The sequence below is a fragment of the Charadrius vociferus genome, unplaced genomic scaffold, assembly GCF_000708025.1.
Source record: "Charadrius vociferus isolate BGI_N301 unplaced genomic scaffold, ASM70802v2 scaffold55, whole genome shotgun sequence".
Lineage (NCBI taxonomy): Eukaryota > Metazoa > Chordata > Aves > Charadriiformes > Charadriidae > Charadrius > Charadrius vociferus.
The window spans coordinates 3,503,715-3,526,912 of record NW_009648444.1 but is presented as its reverse complement, the minus strand read 5'-3'; the positions used below and the strand labels follow the sequence as shown (position 1 = coordinate 3,526,912).

At 40.2% G+C, this 23,198-nt stretch overlaps 1 protein-coding gene across 1 annotated transcript in view; it reads right to left on the bottom strand.

Annotated features, from left to right (window-relative positions):
* The window catches only part of SLC39A8 (solute carrier family 39 (zinc transporter), member 8), a 62,237-nt gene extending 40,012 nt beyond the window's left edge, over positions 1-22,225 (bottom strand). The window contains exon 1 of the mRNA XM_009885530.1: positions 22,148-22,225. Coding sequence (XP_009883832.1) covers positions 22,148-22,225 — 78 coding nt within the window. The remainder of the gene's footprint in view (positions 1-22,147) is intronic.
* Positions 22,226-23,198: the final 973 nt, after the last annotated feature.

The window sequence follows — 23,198 nt, the reverse complement described above, 5'->3', positions numbered from 1 at the left end:
CAATTCAATCTGTCCAATATGAGTCTGTTTGATGACTGAAGTAGTTACCTTGTCCAATAGTGGCCTTCAACAGGATGTATGATCAGAGGTTTTCTGATGTGTGAACTGGGAAGACACTTCTTGGCAAGAAAATGTCTCTGTTGTTCACTTAGTTGTGTGAATACCTTGATTACCTTGAACTTAAAATAAAGATTAACTGGACATACAACATAGGTAATAAAAAAAAATGCAATCAATTTATAAGATTATTTTAACATGCTTGTCATTTCAGCATAGCAAAACATGCATTTTATAAGAACCACTGAAAACTGGACTATAAGAGCTTTGCTCTTAATAACAGGCACAAGTAAACTTCTGTTTAGCAATTCTGAAGTTTCATCAATGTTTACAAATGGAATTTGGAGCAAATCCAAGTCTCTGTACTACAGTTTGAAAATATCTTTGCTATCAGCAGTGCTATTTCTGTTATTGCTTATTCATCACACCTTTTTCACCTCTCTGCGAATTCTTGCAAGAATTCCAAGAGACAACATATCTTTACCTTTTTTTTTTTTTTTTTTTTTTTTTTTTTTTTTTTTAAATTCTGACACTGTTACTTTCTGCTTCTTAGGAAGTGCAGTATAATTGAATCTAACCAACCATGGATATTTAATTTCATCTTCTTTCAGTAAATGAAATAGTTCAGTTTCTGTTCACAAAATAGTTTTCAAGAACCTATTATATCTAAAAGCATGGAAGGTCTTAATTTCATCTAAGCCAGTCTCCACATTAGCAAATTTTAAAAATTTTTCAAGCTTCCTATCTCTATAAACCAACTAAGCAGAGATACCTGCAGAACACATGCTCATTCTAGGTACATATTTCAGTTCTTTAATTCAGTTACATTACCAAAAAACAGCCAAACGCACAACCAAAAACAAAACCCCAAACTTCAGCTGTCATTACTGCAGTTCAGAATTTATTTGTCTGAGATTCTTGAATAGATATTGCAGAGAAAGTATTATCCAAATAAATAAGTCAAGCTGAAAATTCAGTATCAAAACAGTTGTATGTCCTTAAAATTAGATCTAATGTTTTAAAAACAATGTTAAAGACTCGTGTTTTAATTTTCCCAACATGACATATTCTGAAACGTGTTAGGTGTTAAACAGACCACTCAAAATCATGCTTATCACTACCTTATGTCAGCCCTGTTCTTCAGGGCACCTAGCATATCCTGAAGTACTTTTAGTGAGTTGGGGTTCTCAGCTAACTTCAGGAGAAACAAAGTACTTCTGAAAGATACTTTCTGGAAGCAAGGAACATACTTCGGAGATGGGAAATATGTTAGATAATTATCCGTTCTGCTGAGAGAGCTCTTAGCTTATCTTGGTTTTACCACTGTTTCACTGACTTTAAGTGCTTTACCTTCCTACATCTCATACCAGCATGCATCACATTTTTTCCTTTTACCAACTATAAGAAATTCTGAACAGTACCATGCAACTGCAAAGGATGGTACAGACATAGCACATACACTTAAGCACTGCCAACTGTGCTTGCTCTTTCTAATCAGCTTTTCCACAAGCAATAACCAATACAGTTATTAATACACATCTTGCAGTGCTGTATTTGGCCAAAATAATTATATAACCCATTGGCACAAATAATGTGCAGCACGTGAAACAGTATTTGGATATGCATAATGCTCAGAAAATATTTTTTGTAGAGCTAGGAGGAGGCAGAAGTGGTACCTGTTGCCTTTTCTAACCGGTGTCTGCTGGCATCACCTGTGACTTCCTTTGACACTTGCCAGAGACTCTAACTATCTTTGCACTCTCTATTGAGGCCTACAGTTTTGATACCTGTTGTCATCAATTTTCATTCAAATCAGGGCTCAATTATAGTGCCTGAATGACAGGCTGGAGAGTTGGGCAGAGAATAAGATTTGCATTAAAACAATAGCATGCATTTCCCTGACACAAGCTTCCTATAAAACTTTCATATCAGCATGGAAAAAGCTTTCTAAAAATAATGAGGTTAGCCAAAGATAGCCAGGTGGTGTTTCATTCAGTTCTGTTGCTCTTAACGTGTTGCTTTTTTCTTAGTAATTTTCCTAGCAGCTGGTACAGTGCTGTGTTTAGTCTTTTAGTATGGGGAAGATGTTGATATCACACTGACGTTTTGGTAGTGTTTTTCCCAAGTCTGGGACTCTTCAGTTCTCCATGTTCTGCCAGCAAGTGCAGGTGCACAAAGACCCTAAACCAGAAGATAAGGAGGCTCCAACCCTCAGCTGAAACTGCAAATCAACAAGGTAAGAGCCTGCCTTCCTGGACACAGAAAAAGAATCCAGTAAGATGTTCGAAGACCGCAGATCAAAAATCACCATTGGACTAAAAGACGCACGGACAGAGCATGAAGAGTGCATGAGGGGCAGGTGTATAGATCGTAAGGGTACAATTGCCCATGGATTTCTTTGTTCAGGGTCCCTCTTCTTGGAGGCACCCAGCCTGGGCTGTCCTTGCTGCTGTACCATTCGATTAAATTCATTATTTTATAAAATCTGATGCCTGAGACTCTGCTGCAGGAAACCTAGGGTTGACCCAGGAGGACGAAGCATGCCTGAGAGCGTGTGTGTGTGTGCGCGCGCGGAGTCGAAAGGGGCACCCATCGGTTCACTGGAGTCGCCAGCTGTGAAGGGACTCTGGTCCTAGCAGTTAAAGACTGAGGTGGTGTGTGTGCGACTCCTTGAATGGTGTGTGAATGCTCAGGCAGTGGCTTCTCCTTTAACAGTTCAACACAGGTATGGCTTCACCAGGCTTGAAATGCAAGAATAATAAAAGTAACAGTAAGTGCAGTGATATTAAATGTACAGTATTTAATCAAGACAGGGAGCAGTGACCAGCATGTGGCTGTATCACAACAGTTCAACTAGTCAATTCACCCCTAAAAATGCCCTATTTTCAACACTAATGATACATATTCTATTTTTTACTTTGTGACTGCATTTGTCTTACTTAGAATGATTCAGCTATAACAGACTGTCCTCCGATAGTAATATGTACACCCCAGACTAGTACCAATTGTACTAGAAGCTGGACAGAGCAAGGCCAGTTCCTACCCATCCCCCCCCAAAAAATAAAAAAAAAATCAAGTATGAGTCATGGATGGTAGCTGCACTTGCAATATAAATATGGGACAAACACACAGAAACCCACTAACATCAGCACACACTTGCCTAAGTCATCCCATGCAGACTCCAGATTCTGGTCTTCTCAGTGTTTAGAAGGACTGACAGCAGTTGTGAGCCAGCACAGAGGGCTCTGACTGATATGAAGGCATGATGAGATAACTGCTCCAGCTCATTATCTTGCCCCCAAACAGCTTACTGCTATGTAGACAACCGAGCTGCTCATAAAGTAGCAACATGAGCTACTGTAGTTTAGAGACAGCCTGTGAAAATAAATCAGCACCAGTTTCTGTTTACTTTGTGTCAAACTAACTTCCAACAAGTCCTGTATCAGTCTACAGTACCATAGGAACTCTTACAATATGTCTTTTTTGTATGTCAGAGACGCAATCCTAAGAAATAGAAGCACTTGCAGCCACTCAGTTAGGATACGCTCAGATGACAAATTCAGAGAAAACCCCTATTCCCAAACATTGTGCTAACAGTCTTTTGCCAAGAGATAGTGCCAGCAGCAACTTCATACCACTACTTCTTCACTTTCCAGTATTCAGCTTGGAATTGTAACATTACTGAAGTGTTTTCAAATAGCACATACTACTGTGAAAACTTGCAGGCAGTGACTAATTGCTTCAAGTGTTTGACTTTACCCATACCCAGAAAATAAAATCAATGAGATAAAAATAATCACACCAGAACATCCGTTTCTTTTTTTTTTTTTTAATCGCCCTCCCTAGATGGAAAGACTTCTAACACATGTTTTCTGAACATACAAGAAAATTTCCCACAAAGTCTGTGGACTACCATGAATCTCCTACGTGAAAGCAAGGTCCCTTTTGGAAGATCCCTATATCCAGTAAAATTTGATCCAACATTTCTAGAGTTTCTTAAAAAGTACAAAGCTCCCATTCTAACAAACTTATAGTAGCTGTATTCTGCCGTTTACCTCCTAAGATGGGACATGAAGAAAATCCAGAAACCCCTCTGTAAACCTACAGCCCTGCACTGGTTTAAGCATTCTAGCCATTTTTTTGCATGAGTTATTCATCAAGGATCATGCATTAGCACAGCTGTCAGCATAAAACTTTGCCATAGAGAGAATATTCTTGACCACTTCCCCAGTTGTGGGAATCTTGATTGTTAGCTGACCTGACTAATCATGGTGAACCTATAACAAGTTACACTGCTATAGATTAAATGTTGTTTTGGAGGTACACCTGAAGAGGGGAAGCATCTCATACTTTCTTCCCTAGGTAGCTCACCTGGGCTGAAGCAGTAAAACCGAATCCTCTTTGTGATTTAAATCTGGGGAGGGAATTAATGTAAACTCTTTTGTTCTGCAGAAGGTTACTAGCCTGTAACCTATTAAACTACATTAAAATTAGACACAATGGAGCCCGAGCATGAGATGTTTGCTGTGTCAGCAACAGGCAAGCTGTGGTAGGTGCCATTTCCAGGTGTTTTACAGTATTACCTGAAACACATACCCCTACCTTCCTCCTTAAGAGGCTCAGAGGAAAAGCAGCACACCATATTCCCTAGGAACAGCTCCAGTAGGCCAGGTTCAGAACTCAGGTCAGCAAAACTCACCATGCACTGGCTCTCATTCACAGGTTTATGGCAGGGCTAAGTTCCAAATCCAAACAAAAATAGGCAGTTAATTTCCTTAGTTTGTTTTCAATAGCCTTTAGAGAAACCAGCTAAGATCACAGTGCCATTAAGATGACCAGTATATACTAGGACACTTGTCCCTTTAAACTACATAATCTGTGTAGACCAGATGAACAGTGGAATGACTCAGTGGTTTCTACTCAGTTGCTGTAAAACTGGAAGGCTCGGAGCATGCTTTTTGCTTACATATCTGAGGAAATATAACCTCCACGAGCTGGTACAGTAAGCTGCTACTGCCTCACACATGCTAATCGGTGATCATTGAATAAAGGTTCCATTTCCAGCTGAGTCTCTGAAGCCTTTGCTTTTGAAAATAAAACACTTCCTGGAGAAAAGTGAAGAAACCACTAAATTGCTAAAGATTAATTACATGAGAGGCCAGATGAGGATAGCCCTTATGATTAATTTCTCCAATCAGATTTAAAAAAAAAAAAGTACTTAAAAATAATAGTTTTAATACTGGTCAAACTGTGGCTTGGTTACCTAATTAAAAAAAACTAAAAGCTGATGAATACTACAGTTGATCTAAGCAGTTTAGCATTAATCATGCTTTTACCTATGTCTTCAGTACATGTTTACTGAAATATTTGAGAAGTTTCAGAAAGTGGATATAAGTAAAGTAACATAATTATCTTCGCTGTTTACTTAAGTAGATAGTGTATTTGCAAAACTTGCTAACACTTTGGATGTGTATTTTCTAGCTTTGTTTTTTTCCTCCTGGACACCATGTTTGAATGTTGAACTTTTTTCCCTTTAGTGCTTTTTTCTGGTATCATACAAAGGACAGAAAGAACATGCTTTAAATTCACAAATGCATCTCCTACAAAAACAGAACTCAACCAGTAGAACAAACGTGTTTTTTTAGTTTGCATCCATTTACAGTTACAATGTATTCCTAATGAAAAATATAAAATGCAGTCACATTAAAAGTCTGACTCTATTTGACTTTTCTTCCGGAATGTTAAAATATGAGGTCATTAAATTATATTTTATTTGTCAATTTTCGCAGGAATTACTGCCACTCAAAGGACACCCTAATGATCTAAAGAGGAATGTAAGTAATGTGGCATTGTCAGATACAGGTCTCTGTGATGCAGGGTCTATGAGTTTGCTATAGGAACCAGTCACACAATCTGTGTTGCCACCGATCTCAGCAGCTTTTCATCACTGAAGATACTATTAAAAATAAACAGCGTTTAAATGAATGTTTTTCCAACAAAAAATGATACTTAACTGAGATCTGAGCTTTCTGTAGGACCTAGTCTCTTCAACTTTTCACTCAGCAAAAATTAGTGTTGCAGTAAGGGCAAGACAACCATCAAAAGCTGCAATGGGTTTGTAACAGGAACCCCTTGCTTTCTGGGAAAAGCACGTCAGCCTAGTTTCCCTTCCACTCCTTGTCAGTGACATAAATGTGTTTCAAGCACAGAACAGAAAGCTCTTAACTCTCTTCTGTGGCTGGGTGTGGTTATTATCACTACTCCTACAGATTGTTGTGAATTATCTTACTGTCCATTGAGACTAGGGTACTACTGGTCTCTCCACGTATTGGTGAAAAACAGTCCTTAATGAAGAGCTTACTCAAACAGAAGAGGCAAAACTGCAGCATGGGAGAGAAATAGAGTAGGCTAGAATATCTCAGTTGCAAAAGACCTGTAACAATCATCTAGTCCAACTGCCTGACCACTTCAGGGCTGACCAAGTTAAAGCATATTATTAAGGGCATTGTTCAAATGCCTCTTAAACACTGACAGGCTTGGGGCATTGACCACCTCTCCAGGAAGCCTGTTCCAGTGTCTGACACCCTCTTGGTAAATACTATCCTTAGTTCAGATTAAGTAATGGGACAGAAACAGATTAAGGGACAAATTTGCAATGAAATTCAAGTGCCTAATACTCATTAAATTCCAATAGGAGCTATGTGTTTAAGCCCGTTTTTGGCCTTGGGCTGCATACTTCACATCACACAGACTGTCGCAGAGTTTAGAGCTGAACTCATGCTGTACAAATCCTTCTGTAGTAAATTAAGCACACAGAATCAACCTTGTGTTCGTATATATAACCTCAATAATTATTTCATTGCCATAAAAGGAGGATATAGGACATGGGTTGAATCCATTCCTGAAGCATCCCAAATTGCCAACTAATACTACGTTTTCTAAGTGTATAACTTCCTATCAAATCCAGAGCTGTAAGACACTTCAGAGCCATAGATGCCTCACCTATTAATGCCCGAATTGCTCATGGCTTGAATTTCTTCCATCTACAGTCAGCCACAAGCCTACGGCGTGTGTTTGTAGATGATGGCAACAGCAACTGCTGCCACGAGAGCGTACACATTGTCCTGTTGGCATACCTTTGATTTCCAATTTGTATGCTCTGATTACATGCAAGGCATTCATTTTGCAAAGACCACAGGTATACAAGTAATCATTGTCCAAACCCAGTGACAAATTCAAGCCAAAATGACTAATTAGGACCGTGTGACTTGGATTTGATTGACTACTACCTTTAAGATACTGAAAAGAAGGATATAGTCTGACAATAAACTTTTAAAACTGCTGAAGCTTGGCCTCCTATAATTAATAGAAAACTAGCCCATACTTTCTATATATCGCCATCAAGTGGAGTTAAACATTCTATTACTGCAGCCTAAAGCCCCCTCGAAAATAAGCTGATAAATACATGTTTAATAAAAAGGCTTCACAAAAAGTTAATTTTGCTGTCAGATTACCAATGAAACATAGGTCCAAGTGCACGTGTTACTTCCAGAACAGAATAATAGAAACACCACCACTGAACACATCTTCGTCCCATTGGCTGGTTAAAGAGGAGGGTGAGGGGGGAAATATATCATGCAGCTGGTCAGAATAGTTTTCAGTATCTTCTTCTCCCTAAAGGTGAGCAACAGTTTCCCAAAAGACATACAATTTCCTGACTTTTTGAGACTAAAACCTTTGAAAACCGTCTGACACTGGAAAAGAATGGGGCAGAGGGAGAAGAAAAAGCTATTATTTCCTGGCAGGAACAAGGCACTTGACAAAGAGTACAGCTTTAAATTCCTACTCTTTGCAGTTTTTATTTATATGATCTATTAGCACTCTATGTCTGGTTCATCTCTTGCTTCAACTTTTTGCTTCCTCAGTGTCAGGAAGACAAGAGATGCTAACCATGATCCTTTTGCAAGCATTTCAGAACCCTCCTGCTTCTTGGGACACACCTCACCTCTGCTCAGCTGGTGCAACAGTTTTCACCATGGTGGTATCAGCAGTCACTCATTCCTTGTTACATCTGGGGTTTATTCAAGTGGTTCACCACGTAATGCAGGGAAAAGAAAGTGAGGATTTTTCAGGGTGTCAATCATTAGTATTTACAAGAAAAATCAACTATGATTGTGACTTATGTATGATTTAAAAGAAAAAAATCAACAATGAAGGCTAGGCAAATAGGACCTGATTATGGATCCTGAAACGCCTTTCTGAAGGAGATCTTAGGTAAATCCTAAATATACTTTAGATCATTTGCATTATATTATAGCGCTCTCTTGGTGGACATTTAAGAGCCAGTTATTACTACGTTTGTATTTTTCCCGAAGCTGGCATTTTTTCAGCAAGGCTGTAGGTGGCAGTAGCTCTACAGTTATTTGTTTATCCTGGTTCCCTCTTGCAAACAATTTTAGCTGTAAAAACAAAACAAACAAACAACAAAACAAAACAACAGGGAAAAAAAACTTTCTATTTTTCTTCCTTTCTTGTGAAATAGGTGGCAGGAGGACAATCAGAATCAAAAGAAAAAAGCAACAGTATCCCTCTGGTTGTCAAAAATCTAGGATGAAAATGTTCTAATTTCCAAAGATTTCCCTCTCCTCCCCCTCAGGAAATAGATCAGGTTCTGCATCTAAGAGACTAGAGTTAATGCTCTTCAGGGAATGCTGCTATATTCACCTTTATCAGGGGAGGGAGATGTGTTGTAATTTCTTCAGAACCTAATATATGGTTGGGTTTTTAATAGTTACATGGGCTTATTTTGATGTCTAAAAGCAATACTGTACAGTTTTCCTTTAAAAGTTCTATTTTGTATTTTTTTCATATTGGACAAGTGGCAAAAGCTAAAACAGGCATAAAAAAAAAATCACTTAAACCCATAAAATTTAGTTTTATAGATTGTGATTCAATATACAGGGTGAAGACAGAGAAACCCAGATTAGTGGTAAAACCTGGATAGTATGTACTTGTGAGGACATTTGTGTGACACGGGTTGCCACAAGGTTGGAGCTAATAAGACCAAACTAAACTTAAATTAAATGCTAAGTTACTTAATGAGTTTAATACAGTTAAGATGCAATTTTTATACATGCAGTTACATAAAGAACATTATGGTCATAATATCAGAGATAGCCACAAGAATATCAGCATTCAGGTAGGCTGTATATGCTTATTTCATGTAACAACACCGATACCTTATCCAAATACACCATGACTGCCTTTATCTACATGACACCATCTTTTATTCCTCTCTCTCCAAGTCACTGTTCACCAAACGAGCAGTGATACCCTGTTCTATTTTCCTTACTCTACATGCATTCCCATACCTTGTTCAGTGAAACCTACTAGCCTATGGCTCCTTTTTTCCCCCCCTCCTTTATGTTACTCATCCCTACAATAAATAAACAAACAAAAAAATACTAACATTATTAGATATAACCTCACAATCACCTTTTGAGTTGGTTCTCCCCTGCCCAACAGAAGATAAGGTCAAAGCACACCAAGGTTGAAAGTTACAGCCTAGCTATATGTGGCTCTACTACTACAGCAGCAACCACTTCTCTCCCTCCCACACATACACACTATACTCTTGATTAAGTATTTGTTGTTGCTTTTTAATTATCAGTTACGCTTAGTATCAGTGTCTTTTATGAAGACATCATTGATTTCTTCTGTTAAGAATTGGAACTAATCCTGAAAGCAGGGTTTTAGGGACCCTTTTGCTGTTAAAACTAGTTTTATATTAAAATACAAGGAAAAACAATGCAGCAAACAAAATAACCTGACCTTACCACAAATAAAACAACAGTAGCCAATGCTGATCACTTGTATCTGTATTGGCAAAAGTTAAATGGTTTGCATCAAACTGTAATGAAGCCACTGCTGCAATCAGCACTGAAGCTAGCTCTCATACCTGTAAACAAGACTGCCACACATGCAATAAAGAAAGGAATCTCTGATTCTCGTTACTCTTAGCACCAATTTTATCTATGCCGGTTATTGTCTACTATATGAGTTATACAATGAATCCAAACAATGGATTGCACATCTCATAAACCTATTGCATTTCATGTTCTCTAAGCAGTAACTAATGTTAGGGAGTAATTTTAGGTCTTTAACAGTATAATGTTGGTTTAATAATAAATATCCATTTCAGAACAATGAAGAGAGGTGAACTTACTTGGAAGAGCTATAAAGGAACAACTCTGTGGCCTTCATTTTCTTAAATTAAGAGTTTAGGAGATTCTCTGTATAAGCTTATGAAAGAAACACAATGGTACAACTCTGGCTACAGCCCAATTTGTGGGCGCTGGATCACATCCTATAGTGTCCTGACCCCACAGCAAATGACAAATCAAAATCTGTTAGTTTCTGCCATATTGGTTTCTGTGGTGAGAAGGACTTTGGGCCAGCCCTCAGTAGAAGCAATTGGAGGACCGGGATCCCCAGGCATAGTGTAGCATTCATTTGCTATAACCTCTCACATTTTATGGGCCCCCTTTCCAATGACTTTCAAACTTCCCGTCTGATGTCATTTTCTCAGCTGGATATTGAAGCTAGCTCTGCAAATCTGACTGGCACTGCATGTAATATTAAGCGCATTTTAGAAAATAACTTATGGAGGTTCTGCTTTCTGGTTTTCTACATCACAGCCTAAATTTGCCTGCAGAACATCCCTGCGTCACTGTTACCCGTTTTACCACAATAGTCAGTTCCTCTCTAGTATTTCTCAAAAGCCTGCCCCTATAACTGGAAACAAGCCCCCCTGCCTTTGCACCATACAGACAACTCACAATAAAGTCTTTTCCAGACTCTCAAAGTCAGTTATCTGTTTGCCCAACAAGCAATCACATTGGTCAGCATCACATTGCTCCTGCTATCACCAGATATCCCATTCACTCAATTCCATTGCTTTACTCATTTTCTAGGCTGAGGCTTTCCCTGGACGCAAGCTTACTGTGCTGGTCATCAGTGCTTCACTTCTGGTGTATCATGTTGAGACACAGCATAAAAACACTCACAGGGTAAAGACGATCTCTTGCAGCAGCCAGGCTCAGAATGTAACATTCTCTCTACAGAGTCTAGCCTTAAATCCCTCGGGAGCTTAAATACATTCCTTCCCACAGAATCACAAAGTACAAGAGTTCTTCAGAAACAGAAGGGCTTTGCAAAAGACTTCTCATCACACCCTCTTTTCTTGGAAAAAAAGGCATTTACAGCTCTTAAAGGAGAAAGAAAGAGAGGGGGGAAAAAAAAAAAGCACAGCCCCTAAAAACAAACACCTTTACTTAGACTCACCCTGTTGTTCAGTGTCTCAAAGATTACATACGTAGTGAAAAAAACAGGATATTTTCTGTTCTTACTGTCTTCCTGATTAAAGCATACACTGTAGCAGCTTGAGACAACTAAATTTTCAACTCCTGTTAGGGCTCTTCAGGGTCTGTGTCATAAGACTCCTTAAGTACCCTTGTATCAGGTGATGAGATCTTCTTCAGGTGGGTTGAGTGCCAATACATCTCTACTGGTATCCCCAAGCATACAGTTTCTTCTCTGCAGTAATCTTTTTAATGTTTAGAAAGCTGTTATTTTAGGAGTAATTTCCTTAGCTCTGTGCCCTTCTGTTTGTACTACAATTCCTTGGCATTTAGTTCTGCTGTAGAAAACCTTCATGCAGTGTCAAGCAGAGTACTGTACTCAGTTGTCTGTGAGGGTTAGTGTTTAATGTGATGGATTAGATGGAAATCCACTGGGCATTTTTTTGTTTGTTCTGTGTCAAGTTTCCCTCCTTTCTTGTGCAGCCAAGACAGACACTGATAAATATTGACTCCATTTAGTCAAAATTTCCTCTACTTCGTTAAACAAGTTTAGATTGGTGTAGAAGTCTGACATGCTGCCTAGGTTTTTTTTTAGATCTATTTCAGCAAGCCTGGAGATTCCGGAGCTGCTGTTCACAGCTCAGAAGTGCTCACCTAACAAATATCTGATGTGAACATTACCAAATCTGGAAATTTTGGAAATTTTCAAATGCCTTTTAAACTAGATGATAATAAACCAGAATACATTGATTTCTTCTATGGATTTCAGGACAGGACTAAGTTTTGGGTGGTCTCCATTAATTAGATGTGAATTTTCTGTATGCACTGCTCTCATTTAATTTCCATTGTGTCTGTTCTTTAATGCATCTTTCAAGCACTTCCATGCAAGTTAATGTGGAAAATTTAGAACTTAAAATCAATGGAGCTTTTCTTTCTAGAAATGGCCAGTAAGAATTTGGCAAAGTATTTTGTTGATTACACATTTTCTAAACAGAGTCTAGCTCGGGCCCCTATAGCAGTCTTGGCACAGAAGCACATGCAGGAGTTAAAAGAAGTCAGAACTGATTTTTTAAATTTTTTTTTTCGTGATGATATGGCTTTGATATATGCACGGAAAAAGAGCCACTTTGCATAGCTATTAAGAGAACTTAATAACAAACATAATAAATCTAAATAGCTCTTTCTTCTGTTAAGGAGTAAGGTGACGAAACAGAAACACTTGTGGTTGGTTTTGGCCCCTGTGTAAAGAACTGTAACAGGTTTGGGCACGCACTGCATATGATCAGGCTTCTCTACTGAAATCTCTGACCTGTTGTGTTAAAGACATGAATCATAGTCTGAGAAACACTGCTGGAATCCTTGGAAAACCATGAGGGTCCTGACAGTTTGAGATGACAGCATCCTCATTTGCAGTGCTACTTCATTATTTCATGACTTTACAGTATTTCATTACGAGTAAGGAGTCATGTGTACACTTCATATTGGGGGGCGGGGGGGGTTGGGTGTGGGGGGGGGGGGGGGGGGGGGGAGAGACCATCAATGACTTCAGAAATATTTTTCTTCTAAACAGGGTGAGGATAAGGAGAATTCTTCAATTTCAGTAACATCAAAAAGCTAATAAATGCCTGAGAGGCAATGGTGCCTGACAGTTTCAGGTCATATTGGATGAAAGTTAGCGGGGGCGGACTTTTTATGTAGGTCATTGTGATACAAGGCATCAAGAGTTTTATAGCTCAGTATTCCAGTTTCCGGGTTTACCTTCTTGCTCAGAATTTCCATTTCAACTTGTGCCGTTCACAAGCAGAGCATCTTCTAGAGAGGGAATCACTAGCTCCATTTTCAGGGAGCCAGTATTTTTCAGCTAGAGATGCTGCTTATGTGATTTTGTCACACAAAATATTGATAAAGAGTGGAAGATGAGTCATACATACTCTGATTAAATCTGGCTCTGTCTCTTCCAGTTTCAAGTTTATTCAAGACTCTTTCAAGGTTTAAAAGCCACTTTTCTAAAAGGCACAGCTTAATGAAACTACTGGCAGATCAGGAGACTGACTTGTGGTAGCTATTCAGTTTTAATGCTTCACATGACAGGTGTTTCACGCAACCAGAAAAATCATTCTACTGCATGTCAGTGGAGGACCAAAATAAGAATAAGCTTTTTTTGCTATCCAAGTCAGCAAAACCAGGATTTGGAGAATTGTTTGCTTGACATGCTGCTCATTTTTTTGCGAAGTGGAAAATAACTTAAGGGTTATATGCAATACAAAGCACAAGTTGGTCACTGCCTATTACCTTTATTTTAGCTTCTCCCACTCTTCCTCCTGCCTTTAACATAAATGGTCACAGTTTCTCATCTCTGTAGTTACGCTGGAAGTCTACGTTGAGAACCCGGATTCTGAGATGTTTGCTTTAACCACAAGTTTGGCTTTATATTATGAATCGGGCTGATTATATTACTAGTACTAATAATCGATTGATGAGAACTTCTTATTAAGAGGAGATTATTTTCAGTTTATAACTTTAGCAAGATACAGAATCATAGAATTGTGGGAGTTGGAAAAGGCCTTAAAGAATAGGTAGTTCCACCCCCTGCCATGGGCAATGACACCTCCCACTAGACCAGGTTGCTCAAAGCCCCATCCAACCTGGCCTTCGAACACTCCCAGGGATGGGGCCTCCACAACATCCCTGGGCAACCCATTCCAATCCCTCACCACCCTCACAGTGAAAAATTTCTTCCTAATATCTATTCTAAATCTCCCCTATTCTAGTTTGAAGCCATTACCCCTTGTCCGATCACTACATGCCCTTTCAAAAAAGTCCCTCTCCAGCTTTCCTGTAGGCCCCCTTCAGACACTGGAAGGCTGCTGTAAGGTCTTCCCGGAGTCTTCTCTTCTCCAGGCTGAACAACCCCAACTCTCTCAGCCTATCTGCACAGAAAAGGTGCTCCAGCTCTCTGGTAATTTCTGTGGCCCTCCTCTGGACCCGCTCCAACAAGTCCATGTCCTTCTTGGGCTGAGCACTCCAGAGCTGGACACAACATTCCAGGTGGGGTCTCACAAGAGCAGACTAGAGGGGCAAAATCACCTTCCTCGACCTGCTGGCCATGCTTCTTTTGATGCAGCCCAGGATACGGTTGGCCTTCTGGGCTGCGAGCGCACATTGCTGGCTCATGTTGAGTTTCTCGTCAACCAACACCCCCAAGTCCTTCTCCTCAGGGCTGCTCTCCATCTATTCACAGCCCAGCCTGTATTTGTGCTTGAGATTGCCCCAGCCCATGTGCAGGACCTTGCACTTGACCTTGTTGAACTTCATGAGGTTCATGTGGGCACACCTCTTAAGCCTGTCCAGCTCCCTCTGGATGGCCATCCTTCCCTCCAGTGTGTCAACCGCTCCACACAGCTTGGTGTGATCAGCAAACTTGCTGAGTGTGCACTCCATCCCAACATCCATGTCACCAAGATGTTGAACAGCACCGGTCCCAGTACCAACCCCTGAGGAACACCACTTGTCACTGCTTGCCACTTGGACATAGAGCTATTGACCACAACTCTCTGAGTGCAACCGTCCAGCTAGTTCCTTATCCACCGAGTGGTCCATCAGTCAAATTCATGTCTCTCCAATTTAGAGACCAGGATGTCATGCGGAACAGTGTCCAATGCTTTGCACAAGTCCAGGTAGATGACATCTGTTGCTTTCCCCTTATCCATCAATACTGTAATGCTGTTGTAGAAGGCCAGAAAATTTGTCAGGAACGATTTGCCCTTGGTGAAGCCATGTTGGCTGTCACCAATCACCTCCTTACTTTCCATGTGCCTTAGCAGCGTTTCCAGGAGGATCTGCTCCAAGATCTGGCGAGGCACAGAGGTGAGACTGATCGGCAAGATCATGGAGCAGATCCTCCTCAAAACTCTGCTAAGGCACACGGAAAATTTCTTTGCTTTGTATGAAAGTTGCCACTCCAGGGCATCTGTATCAAGCTGAGTCGTTAGAACGAGGCTGCTTTAGAGAAGAACTGCATGTTAAAGAGACTGCTTTCCGTAGGGCCTCCATGAATTTCCTGGCAAAAGCTGGGAGGATTTTAACAAACAAGCAGGTAACTGCTGGAAGAGACAGGATTATATCCTTAATCCTGACCAGGTAGGCTGTAATGTCTCCTCTTTTGTGACAGAGTTCCTGTGTGATGCTAGTCATCACTTAAACCAAACTTTTCACAGGTAGTCATTGTTCCTCATTTTCTAGGTGCTGGACTTGGACACTGAAGTCTGATTGCAGAAGTACTAAAAACATTCACATCTGCAACCGAAGTCAACGGGGGCAAATGTTTTGAAAATAGCAAGTACTATACCAGTGTGACCAACTTTTCTAGTCAGGCAGGTCCTGTAGTATTGTCCAATGACAGATGAGTTTCTTCTAATGGCACAACCACCTCCAAGTATTCTCATAGGATGGAACAAAACACAGTGGGCTCTAGGGCCATATGAATTGTCCCAGTGTGGCACATACAGATCGCAAGTGATAATGTCAGCATATTCACCTATCTAGTGACAAGAACTGTTGGGAAAATGAGATTCTCAGCACTGCAGACTCATCCTAACATTCATATTTTCAACCTTCATTTCTTTGGGCTTTTGTTCTGTATATATAAGAAGAGTATTTTTATCACAAGAAAATCACTCTAACCTATCTAGACCACTGTCATAACTCCAGCAGACTCAGCTGGACCTACACAGAAGCATTCATAAAGTCACCATGACACCCCCCTTACCTTCTTGCAGGCCAATATACAGCTTGGAAAGCTAAGTCTTGCTTCAAGAAGATACTCGAACAGTTCGGCAGATGCTGTCCAGCTTTACCATTTACAACCACATGTGCCCACTGTCAGAATGCTTTCCAAGCCTGTAGAGAAGGCAGAGATCAGCCCTCAGCCACCAGCCCTATACCCAGGTAGGTCAACAGGAGTTTGCTGTTGATCTGAATACAAGCAGCACTGAGTTCTCACTATGCTATCTAAGGGAGTGTCTTTGGGTGCAGCCAACTGTTGGCAGCACAATCCATAAAGCTGGAAAGAGCTGTTGTAAATACACCCAAGGGCTTAAACAGTAGTCTTATATTCTTATTTGGACGCCTAAGTAAACAGCAACATTTGAAGACTTTGCAATTCCATTTCCCTACCCTCAGGTGAGAAAAGTCACATGCACTTTCAGGTCAGGTCTCAGCAGTGCAGAGACCCTGAGCCTCTACAAATACACGTTACTAATGTGTTCCAGCACTGTGTGGGGCTCCTTAGCCCTGAAAACAAGGCAGGTCATGCAAGCACTACAGCATCCAAGACAACGTGCTTGGGAACAGCAACAGAATTGCATAGTCATACTGGTTCTGGCTTCAGTGCTGGGATGTTTATTTATAGCTTAAAAGCCTCTGCACCATGCTCTTACACAGGGCAGAGAAAGAATATCACCCAGGCTTCGACTTCCAATCAGTAAATTATGAGGGGAACCGAGAAAGAAAGTAAAGTAAGCAGAACGCTCTGCTTCCTCCACTACTATCACTTACTGCTTTTCTTGTGTAGAGTAGAAAACAGACTGAGGTCCCTTTCTTTTCCCGAAATCCTGCTCTGTCACAAGGCTCCTTTTCTTGTTATGGCATACTTTCTTGCCTGTTGCATCAGCCTCAGCCTGTTGCATCTTATCAATATCTTAGATAGGGCCTGTACTGTTTCTGATGTTGCAGCTTTAAGTAAAGAATACTTTTTTTAAGAAGTTTACAGCCCTCGCAGCTCTGGAGCAAAGATAACATGAGCTTTTATGAAACCAAATCCATAAGACAATTTGCTTTTCCTACCGCCCTCCAAACACTGTTTTATAATCTTGTATTTTTAGAAAGCCTGATCCATTACATTAATGATTTGTCTTAGCTCACCACTCACTGTTGTTAACCCCCCAGCATAACAAAATTATAAAGTCCTATAAACCCACAGGATTTGCCTAGAGAGAATCACATCAATTTAAAAGATACCTTTTGAATGTTGATACTTTGGGGTTTTTAAACATAAGTTTTAAGTTTTCATCAAAACCTGAGAGAAAACTAGCCATATATCCAGAGATTCTAGGACTTGAATTTTAAGGAGAATATTACAAATTACAGTAAAGGCTTAAAACTTGCAACAGAAACGGTTCAGGAAATCAGTGCTTCTACCAGTTGAGCAGAAGACTTAACATGACTTGCTGCATGAGCTCAGACAGCAATGAGAGTGCCACTTTGTGCTTCCATAATCTGTTTTCCACTATATATTTAGATGTTGAAAGTTCTGCAGAGGAAATCTCTTCCCTATATATTTCTACAGTGCTTAGCTGTCTGGAACTTCTTTCCTCTACTGCAGCATTAAAGAGTTACTGCAGCATTAAAGAGCTGCTACAGCACAAACCAGCAGTAATACAAAGTAAAGTTAGCTAAATTCTGCTTTCTCTACAGAGTTAACATTGGTCCTATTCAGTACACCTGACCCCAAATGACCTCATAAATTGAACCGAGCATTTATTTAAAGAAAGTGACTATTAACAAAACAAAGTGACAAAGACAACAAGAATCAAACAGCTGTTCTTGTTTACATTAGCTAACTGGGTGAAACATAAAGCTGTGGTCACATAATGGGAAGAACTTAAGTCTCTTGTGAAAACAATTGTGTCCCTGAACCGAGCTCTGATGGGTGTAATCAGGTAAAAGTTAGAAGTACATATCATTTAGATATGCAGAAGACTATGAAAGAAACCGACCCATTCATGTAAGAAATAATGAACATAGCACAGTATTAATCATAACACAGGGAAGGCAGGTGGGAATAGAAGGGAGTGAATGCAGTGGACTGGTAAGAACCTGCTGTCACTGAACTCAAATGGCAAAACCCCATCCCTCTGCCTACAGTGGCTGACCAAGGTGTTAGGTAGCTGAGCAACAGAAGAGTGAATAACTCACAATCTGTACTAGGTCCAGATTCTGAAGAACTGACTTATGGTCAGTATTCGATGTATTACCAAAAAGCACAATTTGCTTTTGGCTCTAAGTTGCATGTCCTTCACATTGTTACACTGCTATGTACCACTAATAGTCCTGTAAATAGTTTCTGTAAACACAGCCATTTATATTCTGAGAATACATGTACATACTATTGTACACTATTACACAGCTCAACCTCTAAACCTGGACTGGTAAGTATGACCAGCCTAGGCAACACTTTTGGAGCAGTCTGTATCTTTTGCGTGAGGCAGCTTCAGGGCCCAGGCGAGCTAGCCAGCTAACAACTCACAGTGCTCTGGGTACCTCTCCTTTGAGAGCAGTTACCTTGCAGCAAGGTCACACAGGATATATTAACCCACCTTTTTCAGTGTAACTAAGAGGTTTGCTGTGAAATGCTCCTTAGTATCTGTTAGTGTAAAAGAAAGAAAGGAAGGAAGGAGCCCTGGCATTAGACAGCCAAACTGAGGGGAGGTGAGGCTAATCATTCCAAAAATTATATACATAAAATTGTCCTCTCTGCTTGGTTCTTTCCATGTCTTAAAGTGAGTGCTACCCTACACTGCATCGTAGCTATAAGAGTAAACGTTGAGCAGTCATACATGAAAACAAAGCAGATGATGTCAGAACTAAAGTTGTTATTGTAACTCCTAATGTAAGTGCTTATGCCTAGATTTATTTTCTAAATTAATTGGCAGGCTTACTTCGGGGAAGAAGAGATAAAAGTACAGATAACTCTATCTATCAACTACTAATGCAAGAAAAGTATAGGACTCTAGAAGATAAAATACAGAAACAGCAATCTGATAAACTCCCTCCCATCTATTCATATCTTCTCCCCACTTGGAGCATAGGACCAAGCTAACCTGTTATTTACCTCTATCTGTATCTGATGCACAGAAGTCAGCTATCACATTGACATACAGGTTCACTCACACTCTATTCAGATTGTTCAGATTAGTGCTTATCCTTAGTAATACCCTATTGAAGGTTTCATGCTCACTTCTGTATTTTTTTTATTCTTTAACCTTCCTTTTCTTGTTTACTTCTAGCTCTCTCCAAAGGTTCCCCTTTCTCTATTAATTATACATATCAGCCTCATGGTTCTCTTACTTAAGCCTCCTAAATCTATTCCACCCCCCCAACAGCTATTCACTACTGAAATGTTCTCCTGCTTCAGCTCTGGCACTTTTACCCAATCCACTAGAAATTTAGTCTTTCAGCATAATTACAGGTCTGAACCACTTTGGAGGTAATATGAGATCCCATATCTGATTTGCAGTTCTGTAGGAAGCAAATGAAAGGTACATTTGGGATGCAGCCTGTGTAACTACAGGAGACACTACACTGTTCTGAGTTTTGCAAGCTGCTGCTGAAATACATCATGAATTAAGGCCAGGTCATCATCCATCAGAAAATGGCAAAGATGACAGAAAGTACTTCTCATGGATACTGCAATGTGGGGATTCAGCAGCATCACTGAACTCTAGATCCTGCTCTAGCTGCAGTTCAAATTGGTTGGCTTTGCATACATACTTCGGCTATTTAGAGATATTTTTTATACAGTTTCTGTTGTCTCCTTCATTAGAGCTCAATATATATTCCATCTCAGAATGATGGCACCATCTTAAAAATACAATTTATTTTTTTTTTTAAGCATACTGTCTTCTTATGTTCCTGGTAGATTCAAATTACAGGAGATAACGGCAACACCAACGGCAAATGGCTTAACGTTGCTAACATCTATGAAGACTAGAGTGTGTGTAAGACAATTGCTGGCTATCAGCCAAGGCAAATCAGTTTTTAAGTTAGAACTTCTGGATGATAAAAAAATAATGGATTAACCAGAAAGAGATTTGGATAGTACAGCCTACCAGGCCAATGAAGACAGGCAGTTGAAAGCTTTAAAAGGAAGTATCTCTCAGTAGCTATTTCAGACTTTCCCTCATCTCTTCCTGTTTTAGTATCAAAGCTACTAGGTCAAAGGGAATGAAAAGATCCTGTCCTGATTCCAATAAATACCTCAGAAACAGAGAAAAAAAATAGAAGTAGGAAACATCAATGGTTTTTTTTTCCCATTTCAGGCATACCAATTAAAGTAAAGAGTGATTATTTTTAAAATCTCTGACAGTCTTACGCATTTATCTGTTTTCAGACATTCATGGAGAAACAAAGCTTAATTTTCAGAAATAACACTTTGTTCCCAAGGAGAAACAATATTAGCTACAGGATTAAAAAGTACTGAGGCCAAAGACTCCTGACCTTAGAAAGGGATCTGTAGTCCCAGAGCAAACCTAGCAGAGAACAGACACAGTTCCTACATTGCATTTACATACCAGGAAACTCAAATGTACACAACCTTACTAAGGTGAAACAGCCTGGGTAAGCTTATAACTAGAAAGCCTTACCTCTGATACACCTGTAAGATGGTGAGGAACATTTTACGTCTCCCGCAGCTTAGTCAATGTAAACATTTGCTCCTTTGGGTTCAAACTTTAATCACCTGCTTTTCATTTGTGAGCTGATAGTGTCCAGGTACTGAAGCATCTTGATGGTAATACTGCAAACCTGTGTTAGCCAGGAAAGAAGCACCACTTTATCAGTGCAAACCACTCACACTTGAGTCTATATTGTCTCCCTAATTTCCCTAGTGGGTGGAAACAGGATTAGAGAAATAATTGCTTGTTTGGCTCTTCAGGTGAGAATCCTGTGCTTTAAAGCAGTTCATTTATGTAGAGTGTCCCGTGAAGACAATTTCACCCAACTGTGGGCTTACAACCTGGCACTATTGTGGATTTCAGTAACCCATATTTCCATAACATTTTTGTTATGGTGTTAAATTATAAGAAAGACAAATTCATATGTTAAATGCAATTCTGAAGAGGATTTTCTTTTAAAACCTAGATGTTTGTGGAGGCTGATTAGGATTTTGTGGGGAAAGCTGAGCCTGAGTACTTGATAATGTGTCCTTTTAAAATAAATCCAGCAGCTAAGTCTCTGTAAGTTTTGGAACTTTTCCATGTTGTCTGATTTCCTGGTACTTGTTCATACAGGTTTTGCCCTGTGAGCACACCTTTGACTAGCTGTGACATGGCACCTTTCCTTTCAAATGAATCTTATTTTGAAGTGTCTTGTATTTTAAATCCATCTAGACTTCCTTCTTAAAGGGCTTTGGGGCCTGATTCTCTCCTCACTTGCTCTGCTTATTTCAGTGCACTTGCTTCCACAGAAAAGATTAATATTGGGTCTTGAGTGTCCAGAAAGTACCCTCATTTAATAAGGAAAATCACTTTTTACTCAGAAATGCCAAGTCATTCTCAATTCCCAGTTTGGATTGGGAAGAGAAGGGGGAATGCATTTTTAGAACTGCATCACAGAGCACAAGTGGCAATCCAAGTAAAGGAAGTGACTATCTCTTCATACATTTGTATGTGTAACCTGTATGAGACTTCAGGTCTCCCATCAAGAGACAGAGAAAATCCTCTGCATTTCCAAGCTCTCTTTCACAGTTTTAGCACTAATTTTAAATGAGTACAATTCTGTTCCAACCCAGAGACGCAGCACGAAGCATAAGATCTGAATCTACTCCCTTTCCAGGAATGAAATCGGCTACCACCTGGATAGACTGAAGTATCCAGCAGCATAGTCTCCTTTTATGACTGGACTATCTGTACAGTGTTAAAGATAAGGCTGTAATACCTCTCTAATAAAAATACCCCTTTCTTCTTGTCCCAGTCAATAGATGGCCGATGATTTGACCGTTTGAATCCATTTGAATGGTCTTTTGAATCCATTTTTACTCTACATTATGGTTCCTCGCTTCAGTACAAGAAGCAATAGTCACATCATTTCATTCATTTACAGGGTTGGGTTTTCTTTAATCCTTCTTATAAATTAGGATTTTTGTTAGTCTCATTCAACCCTGAGATAAATAACTAGTGAAGCTCCACTTCATGTGGCCTTACCATAACAAAATCCCCCCCACCTGGTTTTAAGGTGTACCACAGAATTTCTGTGCTCACACACATCAGATGAGCCATGCTGGCTGCTGATTTGAGATGCTCTTCACCCTTAGCAAACCAGACATTTAAGACTCAGCATAATGACGTTTGAACTTAAGTGTTTCACACGGTATTTGTGACAATTAAATGTGGCACTAACTGACTTTCTTCAGCCTTAGATGCGTCTGGGAGACTTGGTTACTGCACTACAAACTTGGATTTCAGTATTAAGAAGACAAGCATATTATTGATGGCTGGTACTACTTAACAAGTTAACCAACCTGGGAGTCCACTCTGCCAGAAGCTGTATAAATCCACAAAAAAAAGGCACTGTGCAGCCAGTACTCTCTGCTCGGTGCCATTTTCAGACATCAGGTGATAGTCAATCGCTAAACCTTTTACAAAGTGCCTGTGAAAGGCAGCCAACTGCCAGCTGCTATGGAAGCGGGTTTAAATTCACTCTGTGCATAGTCTCTCTTCCCTTCGAAGCTTTTCAGTGGTGAACTAACACGAAAACGTTGCCAGCCGCCAGGTCGGGCCTGACTCCACAGGAAGCGTTGGGAACGTCGCTGTGGGCCAAGCAACACGGACAAGAGCAGGATTACTCTCGTGGCGGTGCTAATTTCCCCCATATTCACGCGGCTTCCTCCAGGCCGGAGGGCATTTGGTGGCCGGGGGGGGGAGGAGAAGGCGCCTCCTCGGCTCCGCGCTGCCTCTGCTCGCTTCACCGCTCGCTCTCTCTCTCCTCGCGCGCCCGGGGCGGGCT